Here is a 16,697-nt window from a genome sequence, read left to right on the forward strand (position 1 = left end):
ACTTCACAATATTACAGTTTTTACTGTATTTTTGATTATATAAATGCAGCCTTGGTGAGCAGAAGAGACTTCTTTCAAAAAATCTTACTGACCCCAAACCTTTGAATGGTAATGTATGTTGACTGTTTGTTTATATAGTTTCATATTTACTAAATTTATACATTTCTGTGGTATTAGGATTATTCTGAGAAGACCTAATATTTGACATGCACATGTTTTTCAATAGGAGTATTTCAGTGTAGCAAATTGCAAACCATGACTGGCCTCTGGAAGAGGTTTATCACTGTGCATGCCTTCAATGCATGGATTTATATGGCATGCTCAATCCCACATTATGGTGCTTATTGAATACCGATCACCCAATTTACCTCATTTTTGAATGGTATTTTTAGACTTTTTAGAATTGTTTTGTTATTTTGCAGTCAGTGGGCATAACTGTTTATTATCATTATACCTGTTTTGTTGCATCATAATATTCCAGCTTTATTGTTGCTGTGAGAATTCTGTACTATGTATGTTATTCTGTAAGTTGTATTTTATTTTTTATATGTATGTATTACTAATGGAACTGTTTTAGGGCAAATAAAAGCAAAAGGCAAAGCAAATATGATGAAAAGCAATGTGTATTAGTTATTGTCACAATTAAAAATATATCGGGGTCGAAGCACCATTGGCTCGTGTAGTCAATCCTAAACGAGTCTTGGAAAATGTTTTTCGTTTATTAACAGCAATACCAGTTTTGCTTGTTTATATATATAAATATATATATATATTTGACATTTCCTAAACGGGAAAAGAGAATTTCTTATTTATTTAAGCGCAGCCAATAGGAAGCTCGCTTTGAAGCGTTTAAATGTCACAGGAGACCGGGGTCATACTATTAACTTTAGAGGGGTAGAGTTTTTCATTGCCATACTAAAATGTAAATAAAAAGAAAAGCCTGGAATACGTTTTCAGTTTTTACATTTAAAATAAATATAATTAATATTAAATTATGATTCCTTTCTTTTCCTTTTTACATTAAACGGAAGAAATAGACATGATGTGCCCATTACACCCCCAGTCCTAATGTTTTGGTTCGCTCCACTGTCAAATTGATTTCTAGCTGTTGGTCTCGTCTTTGTTGCTTTCACCGGTTTTGTTACTAAAACGAGAAAAATCAACATTTCAGTGGACTATCGTTCGAATCATATCATAACGGTATGTATTAATTTAACAAATAAGAGCTTAATTTGACTAATAACACTATGGAAAGGCCATTTATATCGATAGAAACGCGCTGCACAGTAAGCTAGCGACCATCATTCATTGTACTCAATGAATTGGCACACTAGGCCAGCGCTAGCCGATCATGCTAACAGTATCACATATATTGTTTTTCTTAACGAAAACAAAGTATCTTTTTCCGTTTACCTGTTGGAACAATATGTGGTCGCTAAATTAATTTAAGTTCGCAATGTATCGCAGTTTAAAGTAAACTACTGCCTGCTGTGCCAAAATAGGGGTGCGAGATGTGCTGGTGATTACGTGGAGTGTTTAAAATCCAGCACACCGAACCTTTTCTGATCTGGTTTATACACTTAAGCCAACCTAGACTGGATATGTTTTGATATTCATTTAGGAATGCATTTTAGAGTTTTATATATAATTGAACATATTAATTATTAAAGTAATCTATACGTGAGCCTATAAAAAGGGCAGGTTATAAATATTCTCCTGTGAGAGTACCACTGAAATTGCTGTTGATATGAACACACATATTGATTTATTTAAGTAAATCCCGTAGAGATGGATGAAAGGCTCTATGGATCTTTGCCCCATGCCCCCTCGGAATACCTCCAACAATGGTGAGTGTCCCCCATTTGTCATCAATTGGCGCCAAGATTAATTAAGATCCCACTGATTTTATGTTATATAATAACATTCAGCACTTCAGTCTGGTTTTGAATGCTACTAACGGCAATGCACGAGTCAACAATAACAACAATTATTGAAAACCTGCCTTGGCGTTTCCACTTGTGTTTGCTTCTGCAATTATTAACATGTTTATTTGCAGATCCGGGTTGCATTAATGTTATGCTTTTCTCAAATTATACACCTAGTATCACTTTATAGAAATTGCTCCTATTTGCATTCGAGATATTTTCTTTTCTTTGTTTGACTGATGCTGCTTATTTGTGTGTGTCTGATAAGTGATAACTGTAACGTAGTAGTACTTCTATCAAGTAATTAAACTATTTGTAATGGTTATTTTAATTGGGAACTTTTTAGTAAAACATTTTTTTTTAGTTATTATAAAATATATTATACTTTTATAATTATCAATAATTACTATTATTATTATTATTGTGCCATATAAAATGTATGCAAAGGTTTGAACTTTGAAATCAAAGTGGGTGCAAATGTAATTTGATCTTTTCGTGTTGTGTAATTGTTAAATAAGTGTTTCTTTTTGTACTAGAAATGATAAGAAACTATATTTAATGTTTATTTTACATTTATTTTATTAAAAAACTAATTGAAAAGTTATTATAAATATATTTGTTTAATAATTAATAAACAATCAATCCATGATTAATAATAATATGATGTCGTTATATTTATGCAAATGTTTGCAATCTAAGTGGTTACAAATGTATTTTCATCTTCGTTTTGTTAACTGTTACATGTTTCTTACTTGTTGAGTTAAGAATTAATTATGCAAATAATACCAAATATAATTTACTTTACCTGTAAACACCATTGTTTTCACAGTGTTGGGTGTTATTCTTTAGAAACAGTATAGATAAGAAATTTTGCCATTTATCGTTAAAAAAACACACTGATTGATTGGTTACAAGTGTGTTGTGCTGCTCGGTCCGATCAACTCTTAAAGGTTGTATCAGCGATTTCAGGCCCAAACATAAAGGATCACATTCATCTAATCTTTCCTAACGATCCGCTAGCTGCCCGCCTCATAAGCAGGCCGTCAAAAAACCGCGTCTCTGTAGGCAGCCTAGGCTCTGAGATCTGCACACAAAAACAATTGGGTACACCAACCACTCAAAACCAATCCAACCAATCACCGACAGGGGGCGGGTGTTGTGAGGTTTTGCGCTCGTGCACGGCTGCACGCGAAGGCGGAGCTGAAGAAGAAGCCAGCGTCTATCAACGAACCCCTGTCGGTGATTGGTTGGAACACTATTTATTTTGGTTTTGAGTGGTTGGTGTACCCAATTGTTTTTGTGTGCAGATCTCAGAGGCTAGGCTGCCTACAGAGACGCGTTTTTTTGACGGCCTGCTTATGGGGCGGGCAGCTAGCGGATTGTTAGGAAAGATTAGATGAATGTGATCATTTATGTTTGGGCCTGAAATCGCTGATACAACCTTTAACAGCATTTCTCAGAAATCGCTCTCTGCACCTTTAAATATGCACTTGTAGAATTGGCCTTTTTTTTTGTATAAGTTGGACTGACAACTTCGGACCCTATTTTTATTTTTGAAATAGGGTTCAGTCAGCTCAGCAGCATCTGCAGGCCCTTCAGGCTCAGTATCCTCACATGGCTAATGGCAATGCTGGCTTTATGATGGAGGGACCCAGAGAGGACGGGGTCATGCAGCAGATGCCTGTACACCCAGAGGATGCTGCCCAACAGGCTGCTGCTGCACAGAAAGGTAGTTTTCCAGTGCCGTGTATTTTCAAACAGTAGAAATGAGCTCTGCAAAATGAATGCAAACCCTCATGTTGCATTAAGTAAATCAAATGTTTGGGTTTTTTTCCCTTTAAGCACCTGCTAAAGGAAAGCGAGGAAGGCCGGCGAGCAAAGAACCCAAAGCCAAAGGTGAACCTAAAGCCAAAGCCAAACCCGGACCCAAACCCAAGAAAGCTAAGGAGGATAAGGAGGCCCCGCCTGCTGAAGGACAGGAGAAGATTGATGAAACCTTCAAGAAAGTCAAGAGGAAAGTTGATCGTTTCAAGGGCATGTCGGAGGAGGAAGTCATGAAGAGGACACTGCCTGACATCCTTATCCCCAATCTGGACTATGTCATTGTAAGTTTTTATGTTTTTTGTCCAAAATATGATGAAGAATGTTAAAACCAAAATGGAATTGAAGCCAAATGACTGAAATTAATATTTTATTTTTTATGATACAGATCGGAATTAATCCAGGGTTGATGGCGGCCTACATTGGAAAATGGTTCCCTGGACCAGGAAACCATTTTTGTAAGTCGGCTTTAATTCTACTCCTTTTTAACATTTTAGATTATTATATTATTTCATTTGTATTATTGCTAATATAAATATTCATATATTATTACTATTATAATACCGTAATATATATAAAAAAGAGATCAATAGGTAAGATAAGATAATACAAATACAAAATAATACAAATAAAATATTTTAATATAACAGAAATAATTTACATCAATAATATTATAAACCTTAATATACCAATTCGCTGTCTTATACTAATATTTTAAAAAGGAACTGTTCAAAATCTGCAATTTTGTCAACCCTTCCTAGTCATCTTCAACTGATCTTCGAACAATTATTATATTTATATTATTTTTAATGATATAACAATGTAAATATGATTATTTTCATTATTTAATAATCAAATTTTTTTTAAAAAGTGGTTGTTTACAAATATAAAAAGAGGTATTTTATATTGTTAGGGTTAATTGATTATAATATAATTATACAGCAATATTGTTATGTAAAGCATGTAAATAGTTGTATAATCAATAAAATATTTTTTTCTATATTATATTAATATATTTTTTAATAAATTGTTCAAAATTTCTCATTTTGTCAATCTTTAAGGGAAGTGCCTGTTCCTGTCTGGATTCACTGACAAGCTGCTAAATCACATGGATGATCTGAGTTTGCCCGAGAAATACGGCATCGGCTTCACAAATATGGTAGAGAGGGCAACACCAGGAAGCAAAGATCTCTCTAGGTGCGGGATATAATCACGCTGCTTTCATTCATGACTGAAAGCGGTGACGTTCTTCTAACCTGTTTTGCTTGTCACCCTTCTGCAGCAAGGAACTTAGAGAAGGTGGAAAAATCTTAGTGGAAAAACTAAGAAAATTCAAGCCACTCATAGCGGTTTTTAACGGGAAATGTACGTTTTTCACCACAGATACAGAACGTGAAGAATACAACTGTCACAAAGACGTGCATTTAACAATTACTTTGAAATGTTTCAGGTATTTATGAAATGTTCTGTAGGGAGATATTTGGGAAAAAGCCCAAAACACTACAGTTTGGCCTACAGCCTAACAAAATTCCTGATTGTGAGACGGTAAGAAACCTTTTTTTGGTTCATTGCATGATAAAAGCAAAACTCTATCAAATTTGAGTTATATGCTGCATACTGCTGCTTTTCCGTAGGCGTTGTACCTAATGCCGTCCTCCAGCGCCCGCTGTGCTCAGTTTCCTCGTGCTCAGGACAAAGTGCATTTTTACATCAAGCTCCGAGAGCTCCGAGATGAGCTGAAGGGTGTGACCAAGAGCAATGAGGTCGAGGAAGTCAAATATACCTTTGACCTCGGCCTGGCCAAAGGTGCATACAGAACTTTTATGATTGCTCTTCTTTTCTTAATCATATTATAAGTGATGTACATACACTTATGGACTGTATTTAACCACTTCCCTCTCTCTTGCAGAGGACGCCAAGAGGATTGCCGTCAAGGAAGAGCAGTATGATCCTGGTTATGAGGCTGCTTTCGGAGGAGCTTATGGAGAGTCAGCACCTGAAGGGGGCCAAAGCAATGGATTGTGTAACTTCTCCACATCGGAGGAGACAGGTTGGTATCATCTTTCTTCTGCGGAAAACAAAAGAAGATTTTTTTTTTTAACCATTTTTGTCTTTCATTCGGACATACTACTTTTGTCACATACTGTTTTTCGCCTGATATATAGTAGGAAAGTATGCCATTTTGGATGCAGCCTCTGTCTATAGCGAACGTGAGCGTCTCGCTTATAATAAACCCATCCAACGAATGTTCACCGGGTGCATTTTTTTGACACCCACAACTGTTTTGAGGCTGTCTACACTGGACACATCAAAATAAACAATATAAACGGGAACTTTTGTCTTTCTGAACGGGTGCATGATGATGCTATATGTTATTGAAGTGTCCATTGTAGCGCATGGCATCACAACGCCCCGTTCACTTTTTCTTCATGACCTGTTTATTCTTTGAAGGTCCTTTACCCAAAACTGAATATCTTTTCCCAAACTATAATCACTGGCTTCCGGCAATGGGCGTACGTGCGTTCACGAGAGTCTAATTTCGGCGGAGGGGTGACCTCTGACCTGACCGACCCGACATAGGACGTAGCTTCTCTTCTCTTGTATCGGACTTATATATAGACCTCTAATTTGTGACCAGCTTTTTTGTTTTGTTATATCCTCAGCACTTCCGCTTTCATCAGTTGATTATAGTTTATAAAGTTGAAAATATGGATATTTTTCTTACAAAACCCCATTGCTCAGATTCCGTCAAATTGCTTCAGCTATGCTTTTTCAATCCGGAAGAACGAAATTGCTCTGATAAACGCAAAAATAACCAATATCCACTTATTGATCAAATTAATGAGTGCTTTTAGTGTTTTCAAAAAATGTGTTTTGTGGTTTCATTACCCTTTAAGAGAATGTATTTTAACATAAAAAAATCATGCTTACTGCACCTTCAATATCGATTTCTGTTCAAACCTCCAGCCAACACAGCCGAGAAGGCGCCAACGAATCCAAACGCTGTTAGCCAAGTTCAGGACGGTCAGTGGATGACGCAGTCTTTCGCCGATCAGATCCCTGACATCGGCAGCTCCTCTCAAGCCCAAACCTGGGGTGTATGAGGACAGACCATGGCGAGGGACTTCAGACGAAGCCTGTCGGAGGAGTTCCTGTGTTCTTCCAGAGATGCTGTGCCTCCTATCTTCTCAGAATCAAACACAGGAGTCTTAAAGTGCGCTGGTGTCTTTCTCCTGTGCGCTGCTGTGACGACTGTTACAATATAATTTCAGGAACGATTTGAGGAATCACAGTATCATACAAGGTGGCCCAACTTGCACAAGGAGAATCCAATGGCTGCTACGCTTTTAAAGAAACTGTACCTCTGAACTTCAATTGGGGGCCTTTGGGATCTCGAATGCCTCTTTAGTAAAGAAGAGAACAGTTTTTGCAATGAATTTCAATTAGACCTTTTAGGAATTAGCATTTCTATGGAATTGGAATATTTACTCATCTTTTACATTTAATGGTTTAGAGTCATTGATGTTACTTTCAGTAGTGTAGTGTACGAGGTTCTGAGCACTGGTTTATTGCATTATGTGATATCAGGGACTGATACTTGATTTTTTCATAAGGAGCATTCTCTATTCTTATTTGATATTTTAGATGGGACGTATTGTTGTCTGTTTCTGTAGTAATATTTTAAGTTTTAACTACCCAATTTTTTTTAAAGTGTCAATTTTAAAGATCATACTGCTAAATCTATAAGGATAACATTTAAACAATGTTTTGTTACTATCATCACGTGACAAATGAGGTCTTTTTACATGTTGCCCGGATGCAACCATGATGGTTTTAAGAACTTGTATGCCACTGCAAGATAAATTATTGATGATTGTAAATGTCTTTAAATGTTTTCCTTATGAGGAAGCTTCAACATCACTGTTTTAAAAATGCACAGTCACCTCTCCGCCTTCAATACTGTAAAATAGAATACAGTGTGACCATTAATACTAATGAAGATGGCTGAACTAATCTTGAGCATGCTATAATTTATGGAATAATCCACATGCTCTTATTGGTGCTATTTTTGACTCCTGTAAACATCATTATCTTTTTTTTTTTTCATTAAAATACAATTATCCTGATTTCTACTTGTGCGCGTTTATTTCTCGAATATTAGTATTCAGTATTATATACAATATATTAGTGAGAAGAGCTTGTAAACTGCTAGAAAAAGTGTAAGTCTATCAACATTGTAAATGATCTGTAATAGGCATTAAAATCATTCAAAAGGGTATTGATTTTTTTTTTTTTTTTTGAAATAATTGTAAATAGTCATTCGTGCAGGTCAGTGAGTTCGGTTTGAAGATGAGGGGTCTTGAAGAGTTGGACATTTCTGTGAATGTAAATACCTGAAGGCAGAAAATTCTTATTTAGATCCACTTAATATTTTAATTATTTGTATATGTAATATCTTTCAAACCTTCTTAAGAAAGCTCTCTTCCATATTCGTCCAATCATTCCAATTGTCATCTTACACATCTCTGGAGTCCACTCAGCAAGCCTAAATTTCAGTCAGAGTCTTAGAATAAAATTAAAAGACTTGAATATTTAATTTTACTCGTTTTTGACATTTACCTTAGAAGCATGATGTGCACCATCTCCACTGGCAGAATACACCACATTAGACAAGAAACCAGTTTCACTGAGAAAGGACATCGTATTTCTTCATTCTCCATCATTCTAGACTTGCAAAACACTAAATGGGGTGAAAAATACATCAATTTCTCCATGTATAATTTTCCAGATTTATGAGTTCATGGTGTCAGATGTCAGTTATTTGTTGTCTTACCTTTCTTGATGGATTCTGGAAGGAAACTTTTAGAATTCCCAGTCACTGTTGGCTTGTTTTCACAGATATATTTCTTAGATGTTGGAATATGATCCCATAATTCTGACAATGGCGACCTAAGCTTCAGGAGTTCTGGTAAGCAAAACAAAATTGGATCTAAACAGCCACACAATTACCCTAAATATCATCTCAGGAAGAGTGTAATCTACTCACTATATTGTTGTAAAAAAATGAAAGCATCCCTGTATCCATTTTGACACATCTCAGCCAAGACCTTATGAAATACCAAAAGGGTATGTGGGCGTGGTATGGATTTGAAAATGTACCAAGATAATTAAACATAAATTCAAAAATGTACCTCTGGTTCTGGAGGGAAAAATGCAATAACCACTCTGTGTGCATTGATGAAGTTGATATGAATGCTGACGTTATTGTAGTATATTTCATGGAAGTAAAAAGGGTTGCCGTAAGGACTGATGTCGCTCTCTCCAGAAAAAGGGGAGATTGTGATTGTTTCTCTCAGACTAGAGAAAGGCATGTTATCACTCAATGCTCCGTCTACATACCTCTGAAAGCAGATAAGATTGGGGGGGGGGGGATGGATAAAATGTATATAATTGAAAAGAGGTACTCCTTCAGACAAGAAGTCTGGAGGCATTCCCCATTAACATCCTAGGACGCAGTGTCTCGTTCCCTTAGAGAACAATTATATTTTATCTCAGCAACTCGCCTGTTATACTGTACATGGAAGCTTGTTTCTGCCACAGAATAAAAAAATATTAAAGATAATTGCAACTTTTCATCTCACAATTGGGAGTTTACATCTCGAAATTCTGACCTTTTATTCGAATTGTGAGATATATAGACTAAATTTGCAATTGTGAGTTATAAAGTCAAATTCTGAGGGGAAAAAAGACTTAGACTGACTTTATTTCTCAGAATTGCGAGTTTATATCACGTAAAAATCGCAATTACTTTTTTATTTTTTTTATGCAGATAGTTATCAGACACTTTCGCTCATCGAATAAAAGGTTTACTGTTAATACCGGTAGCTCGTTTTATATTACCATAACTATGGGTACATTTTCTAATGCGAGATACTGCATTCACACCGCTAGGTGTCAGTATAATATCAAGATAATAAGGCCAGCAAAACATTAAAACTAATAAAATGTACTAATAAAGTGTACAAATGAGTGAGTACACCTTTAATTGAAAAACTGCAAGCAATTTTATCACAAAATTACAGTCAAAAGTCTGTGTTTGGCTACGTACTATTCCATGATAGCTTGGAGGCATCACACCACAATACAGTGGATAAAAGCAGCTACAAATCAGAGCCTGCAGACAGGGAGCAAATTGTAAATCATCAATCCTCATGAATACTTATCTATTCATCAGGAAACAAAAGCCATTGACAACAACGTAGTTGAGTTCACCTGAATGAGATCTTCTTTACTGTCAAACTCAGACACCAACACATTTGTCCCATCTGACACTCGAGTGAGTGACACATATAGCCGTCCATTGGCGAGTAGGTGGGCGTCATCGGGCAGGTCTCTGCTTAAGAAGTTTCGTACTATCTTCAGTAGGTTGAAGGAGGGATGCACAGCACCCAGAGTGCCTTTCCGAGCCTCTCGGGACATTTCCAGCAGATTTTCAGAGCATTTGGCTTCAAAATGGAATATCCTTTATGACCACGAATTCGAATCAATATAAAAGTAATCAAAATGTATTACATGGGGGTGTGGTTCTATCTTTTATGTTCTCTTTCTAACATTCGTTCGGTATCTCACTATGGGAACGCCTCTGGGCGTGTCCGATCGCGGAAGCACCAATTACACCACGTCTGCCAACTTTGGCAGACCAATCGCTGCAGCGATCAGGGAGTCCCGGCTCCCTGTATATAAACGCAGCTACCTGCCGTTTCGTCATTCTCGCTCTCTTCCCCGTGGAAGATTTTGGAAGCTGTCCTCAGCAGACTTTGGGAATTATTTTGCTTAACAGTTTTCAGACGGAGCCGACAGGTAACGTCCCAAACGCTATAATTTCCTTAGGTCGTTGAGTGACTTCGTCACTTAAGAGTACGATAACTAACGTGTCAAGACGAGTTTTCTTGCTCTTAAGTTCTCTATCTTTTTCCAAGTTTTTCTGGGCGCTTACCACGCACCAAAAGGACAAGGAAAACGACAGCTCTCTAATCGCAGCACAGCTCCGTACCAGTTGTCACGTTGGGTGAGAACTCACCGTACAAAGAGAGTGCTAGCCCCATCATGGCCACCGCGATAGAACCGGAGAGCCCCGGAGGGAAAGGTCGCCCTCCACATCCGTGTGCCTGTGGAATGTGGATTTCTGCTAAGGATGCACACGGCCTCTGCATTTCCTGTCTGGGCGCTAAACACGCGCAGGCAGCGCTGTCCAACCCCGAGGGATGCCCGCACTGCGCTACGTTCTCGATTAAGACCCGAGAAAGAAGGCTCCGCGTGGCAGTCGGTGGAAAATCGGACCCATGCCTCTCTGCTCAACCCAGAGAGGAACCCATGGATTGTCCCCGGACCACCACCTCATGGGCAGAGATGATGGAGAAGGTTTCTCCCGTCCTTCCCCCGCTGTTCGATGATCCGTTAGCGGGTGAGGAAGATGACGATGATGAAGTGTTGTCGAACATCCTCGAGGACGAGGACGACGACGACGAAGATGCCATTCTTCCCCCGAACCAGTCTAGGCCGCCGAGTGCACAGGATGAGAGTTCACCCTCCCCTGTACAGACGGATTCGGATCTAATCGAGGTCTGTCGCAGGGCCGCGGCTAGATTATCGATCGACTGGCCATCCCAACAGACAGGTCAAGGGGCTGAAAGAGACCTGTACGATGGAAAGAGACTTCCGTCACGTCTCCCGCCAGCAAGGCAGTTCATTCCGGCCGTTCCGGCCTGTGTGACGGAGATGAAGAAGTTTTGGGACAAGCCTTTTTCTCATCGAGTGCCCGTCAAGGGTTTCTCGAGGCTGGATGTTCAGGGAATGGAGGATCTAGGGATGGCGGATCCTCCCCCGGTGGAAACTTCAGTGGCAAATCATTTGCACCCGGGCCGCAGGGCGGCGCTCTCTTCAACCGGTGCGTCGCTGCCAGGGAAAACAGAGCGCTTCGCCGCCTCTGTTTTTCAGAAGATCTATAAATCGACTGCACTGTCCGTCCGGGCTTTGAACGCGACGTCCCTCCTTACAGCCTATCAAGCGGAGCTTTTAGAGGAGATGGGTCGTCAACTGGATTCCGGATCTCCGAACCCAGTGCTCTGGGAGGAGATATGCGTCATCGCAGATTTGAACCTGCGCACGTCCCGCGGAGCAGTTCAAAGTGGCGGACGGAGTATGGGCTTAGCAGTAGTGGGTGAGAGATCGCTGTGGCTGGGCTTGTCAGGGCTCTCTGAAAAAGAGAAGGCAGAGTTTCTGGATGCTCCGATAGATCCAAAAGCCATGTTCGGCGCGACAGTAACGGCGATGCGGCAGCAGTGTGACCTGCGAAAGAAGGAGGGAGAAGCTTTCCAGGTCTGTCTCCCCAGAAAGCCGGCGGCTCGGCCTTATCACCCGAACCGGCCGAATTTCAGACCGTCAGGTAGAGGAGGGCATCCTGATTATCAGCCTTCCCGCTCTGCCCCACCACAACAGCCGGCCCCACAACCAAAACCCGGTTTCGTTAGACCTAAACAGTCTTTCGCGGCCGCAGCAGCAAAACACCGATCGCCCGCCCCCCAGGGGAACAAGAAGAGGCGGTCGACCTGATACGTCAGTTCTGCATCAGGAAGGGTTGGGAGACAGCACCCAGGGTTTCTCTGTCCCATCTCTTCAGAACGATTCCTCTCTCCCTCCCGCGGGGAAAAGGAGAAGGTTTTCAGAGGTGAAAAGTGTTTGTGTGGACAGTTCAGAGTCCAATGTGTGCGGGAATGTGGCCACCGTTCTGCGAGTGCCCCCCAAGAGATCATCTCCCCCTCCACCTTCGAGGTCTGTTACAGGGGAAGAAGGTCTAACGTTCACAAGCAGTTGTTTACAAATAAATTTTCCTCTGACGCATCCAGGTCTAAGACCGAGGGCGCAGAATGTGAAAAAAAGAGAAAAAGTTCACAAGAGAATAAAACAATCACAAATAAAGACCAATATAACTCCGTCACTGGAGCGGTCTTCCCCCCCTCTGCCGCTAGAGTGTGCTGCGGCACCTCTAGTGAGCGAAGACGGGAAGGGCCCACTCGCTGCTCAGACGGTGAACTGGCGCGCATGCGCAGTTCATCCCTGGGTATTAACCACTGTAGAGAGGGGATACAGGCTCCAATTCGCTGTAAAACCTCCTCTGTTCAACGGAGTGGTAATTTCAGTGGCCAAAGGGGAAGCAGCTCTGGTTTTAGAGGAAGAAATAGCCTCTTTAATGAAAAAGGGAGTTATAAGAGTGATTCCAACGGAAGAGAGCCACAAGGGTTTCTACTCCCGTTATTTTGTGATTCCCAAGAGAGGGGGAGGTCTCCGTCCCATTCTGGATTTACGGGTCCTCAACAGACACCTCAGAAAATACAAATTCAAAATGCTGTCTACCAGAACGTTGTGTCAAAATATTCGGCAAGGAGACTGGTTCACCTCGGTGGATCTCCAGGACGCATATTTTCACATAGATATTTTTCCTGCGCACAGGAAATATCTGAGGTTCGCCTATCAGGGCACAGCATACGAGTACACGAGAATACCTTTTGGCCTAGCTTTAGCGCCTCGAGTATTCAGCAAATGTGTAGAAGGAGCCCTGACTCCGTTGAGGAGATCAGGGATCAGAATTTCGTCATATCTGGACGATCTGCTTATCTGCGCGCCGTGCCGACGGCAGGCAGAGAGCGAAACACACACACTAGTGACGCATCTGGAGAGATTAGGTTTCAAGATAAACCAAGCGAAGAGTTGTCTATCTCCTTCTCAGGAAATTGTCTACCTGGGTCTCAGGTTGAATTCTGTGACGTTTCGAGCGTTCCTATCAGAGGATCGCATCAAGACTTTTCACAGCTGCCTCGCTCTTTTCCAACGAGGGAGATCAGTCTCTTTCAGGTTGTGTCTTCGGCTACTAGGTCTGATGGCCTCAACTGTGTCAGTGGTTCCCCTGGGGCTGTTACGTATGAGAGATTTTCAGAACTGGACAGCGTCACAGGGCATTCGCCCCGAGAGCCGCCTCAGCCGCAGAGTGCGCGTCTCACCAGAATGCACGAGCGCTCTCTGTCATTGGAGAGTCCCGTCTTTTCTCAGGACAGGATGCCCTCTGGGTCCGATCGTACTGAGAAAAGTGGTGACGACGGATGCATCTCTCACAGGCTGGGGCGCAGTGCTCGAGGGCAGGACAGTGAGAGGAGTTTGGTCTCCCGCACTAAGAGAAAAGCACATACATTTTCTAGAGCTACTGACAGTGTTTCTAGCTCTGAGACATTTCACGCATTTTCTAAAGGATCATCACGTATTGGTCAGGACAGACAATACAACGGTGATAGCCTACATAAATCGGCAGGGAGGAGTGAGTTCTCAGACGCTTCACTTGGTAGCGAAGAAACTGATTATGTGGAGCAACAGGACCTTCCTGTCTTTACGCGCGACTCATGTCCCGGGGATAATGAACAGGGGAGCGGATCTATTGTCCAGAGGGAATCCCCTGTACGGGGAGTGGCGACTCCACCCCCAGGTGATCCTCATGTTGTGGCAGAGATTCGGCCAGGCTGCCGTAGATCTCTACGCATCGCGCGAAGACGCACAATGTCCCCTGTTCTTCTCTCTGGTCGGCGACGATGCACCATTGGGTGTGGATGCGCTAGCCCACGAGTGGCCAGACGTGTTACTGTACGCGTTCCCTCCGTTAAGCTTGATCGAGCCGACACTACGGAGGGTTCGGGAGCGCGGACATGTGTTAATTCTGATCGCGCCGTACTGGCCGGGGAGACTGTGGGTTGCGGAGATTGCGCAACTGCTCTACGACCAGCCTTGGCAGTTACCAACGCGCAGGGATCTCCTCTCACAAGCACGGGGAGAAATATTCCATCCCTCCCCTCAGAAGTTAGCTCTCTGGGCCTGGCCCGTGAGAGGTTGAATCTGTGTGCAGCCGGATTACCTCCAAGGGTTATTGAGACGATTCAGAACGCGAGGGCGGCCTCGACCCGTTCTTTATATAACCTAAAATGGAGGGTCTTTGAGGAATGGTGTGCAGATAAGAACATTGTTCCGTTCTTGTGCTCTGTTTCAGATGTGCTGTGTTTTCTTCAAGACCTCCTGGATAAAGGCAGAGCTTTTTCCACGATGAAGGTTTATCTGTCCGCCATATCGGCATGTCATGTAGGCATTGATTCAGCTACCATGGGTCAACACCCTCTAGTCTGTCGTTTTATGAGAGGTGCACGTAGGTTACACCCAGTATCAAAGACGCTGGTCCCGCTGGTCCCGATTTGTCTGTGGTCCTGAGCGCGCTCTCAAAAGCCCCGTTCGAGCCCATTGATAGCATTGCCTTAAAGCTGCTCGCTTTAAAGACGGCTCTGTTACTTGCTCTTACAACAGCAAAGAGAGTGAGTGAACTACAGGCGTTATCAGTTCACCCTTCATGTATGAAGTTCGCTCCGGGTGGTCAAAGAGCTTATTTCAGAACTAACCCGGCGTTCGTGCCCAAAGTATATGTTCACGCGGATACCGTAAGAGCAGTGGACTTGCCAGCTTTTCATCCTCCTCCTTTTTCTTCTCCAGAAGAGGAGAGGTTACACTGTTTATGTCCGGTTCGCACGCTGTACAGTTATGTACAGAGAACCCACTCATTGCGTAAGAGCAACCAGCTATTTGTCTCATGGGCTGACTCTTACAAGGGAAAACCTATTTCCCGTCAACGCCTTTCTCATTGGGTGGTGGAGGCTATTGGTTTATGTTACAAAAGCATGAATATAGAGCCACCAGTAGGGCTAAGAGCGTATTCTACTAGGGGGATGGCTACATCCTGGGCTCTATTCAAGGGTATTTCTATTCAAGAAATTTGCGCGGCGGCCAGCTGGTCCTCTCCGCACACATTTATCCGTTTTTATAGACTGGATGTTACGGAACCCTCTCTGGCACACTCAGTTTTGGGAGTAAGTAGTCAGGAGGAGGTTTAAATGGTTTCAATAAGGGGGCACCTGTCCCCATATCATTCTGTTTTTCTTCCATCTGGGATCATGATTTAGTATTATTTATATCCCCTCTTCTTCAGTCTGCTTCGTCAGCATATCGGCAATACGGGAGTTGTCTATATCCCATAGTGAGATACCGAACGAATGTTAGAAAGAGAACGATAGGTTACTGACGTAACCCCGGTTCTCTGATAACATGAAGTGAGGTATCTCACAACATTGCCCTCCTTGCCTTTTCGCACGGAGAAGAGATATGCGGAGAATGACGAAACGGCAGGTAGCTGCGTTTATATACAGGGAGCCGGGACTCCCTGATCGCTGCAGCGATTGGTCTGCCATAGTTGGCAGACGTGGTGTAATTGGTGCTTCCGCGATCGGACACGCCCAGAGGCGTTGCCATAGTGAGATACCTCACTTCATGTTATCAGAGAACCGGGGTTACGTCAGTAACCTATCGATTTGGATATTTGGATTTTAAAACTACTATTCAGTATTATTTGTGTGTGTGTGAAAGATTTGTCTAATCCATGACCTTCCACACAACTTTTTTTTTATCTTTTACAACTTTCTGGTGTTTATAAACCACAAATTATTGTTGAAACTTACCTGGAGACATTTGGCATGCTATCACTGCACCCATCAGAGCACCAGATGAAGCCCCACAAATCTTTGTCACCCCCTTAAGAAGAAACTGGGCCCGTTCGAATAAACAGCTATATACTCCACAGTAGTAAGCCATCAGAAATCCACAGCCAGCAAAAGAGATATTCCATTCTTTAGCAGACTCCTGCATGTTTTTCAACGCACTGTATGAATCCCTGAGGTTACGCAGTGCAGGTGCTATAAATAATAAGTCCAAATGATTGGTCAATCATAAGCACTGATCTGGCAATGCTCTACTATTGCGAAACAGAGTGTTGCAATCACAGGGATCACAGGGAAAAACAATATGTGGGAC

The 16,697-nt window shown here is 41.8% G+C and overlaps 2 protein-coding genes across 7 annotated transcripts; one reads left to right on the forward strand and one right to left on the reverse strand.

The window, feature by feature from the left end:
• The first annotated feature begins 1,070 nt into the window (after window positions 1-1,070).
• tdg.1 (thymine DNA glycosylase, tandem duplicate 1) lies at window positions 1,071-7,873 on the forward strand. 3 transcript variants are annotated; one of them, XM_056251061.1, is made up of 11 exons: window positions 1,071-1,200; window positions 1,775-1,847; window positions 3,488-3,654; window positions 3,768-4,030; window positions 4,135-4,204; window positions 4,808-4,943; window positions 5,029-5,111; window positions 5,197-5,291; window positions 5,381-5,552; window positions 5,656-5,796; window positions 6,714-7,873. In XM_056251061.1, the coding sequence occupies exons 2-11, from the start codon at window positions 1,789-1,791 to the stop codon at window positions 6,848-6,850; spliced, it is 1,323 nt and encodes a 440-aa protein (XP_056107036.1). In that variant the 5' UTR covers window positions 1,071-1,200; window positions 1,775-1,788; the 3' UTR covers window positions 6,851-7,873. The 3 variants fall into 3 exon arrangements, with proteins under 3 accessions (XP_056107036.1, XP_056107037.1, XP_056107038.1); XM_056251062.1 differs by having other exon boundaries at window positions 1,073-1,200; window positions 1,787-1,847; XM_056251063.1 differs by lacking the exon at window positions 1,775-1,847 and having other exon boundaries at window positions 1,074-1,200.
• Window positions 7,874-8,013: 140 nt separating this feature from the next.
• Window positions 8,014-16,580, reverse strand: LOC130085172 (patatin-like phospholipase domain-containing protein 2). Of its 4 annotated transcripts, none has more exons than XM_056250773.1 (9): window positions 16,346-16,580; window positions 10,020-10,252; window positions 9,856-9,921; window positions 8,939-9,148; window positions 8,794-8,854; window positions 8,581-8,712; window positions 8,367-8,487; window positions 8,212-8,292; window positions 8,014-8,140 (listed from the first exon to the last, which is right to left on the reverse strand). In XM_056250773.1, exons 1-9 carry the CDS (start codon window positions 16,530-16,532, stop codon window positions 8,077-8,079), a joined length of 1,155 nt encoding a protein of 384 aa, XP_056106748.1. In that variant the 5' UTR covers window positions 16,533-16,580; the 3' UTR covers window positions 8,014-8,076. The 4 variants fall into 4 exon arrangements, with proteins under 4 accessions (XP_056106748.1, XP_056106751.1, XP_056106749.1 ...); XM_056250776.1 differs by having other exon boundaries at window positions 10,020-10,269; window positions 16,346-16,464; XM_056250774.1 differs by lacking the exon at window positions 8,212-8,292.
• Between the last annotated feature and the right edge of the window lie 117 nt (window positions 16,581-16,697).

Source organism: Rhinichthys klamathensis, unplaced genomic scaffold (genome assembly GCF_029890125.1).
Source record: "Rhinichthys klamathensis goyatoka isolate OS25496 unplaced genomic scaffold, OSU_Roscu_1.1 h1tg000076l_1, whole genome shotgun sequence".
Taxonomy (NCBI): domain Eukaryota; kingdom Metazoa; phylum Chordata; class Actinopteri; order Cypriniformes; family Leuciscidae; genus Rhinichthys; species Rhinichthys klamathensis.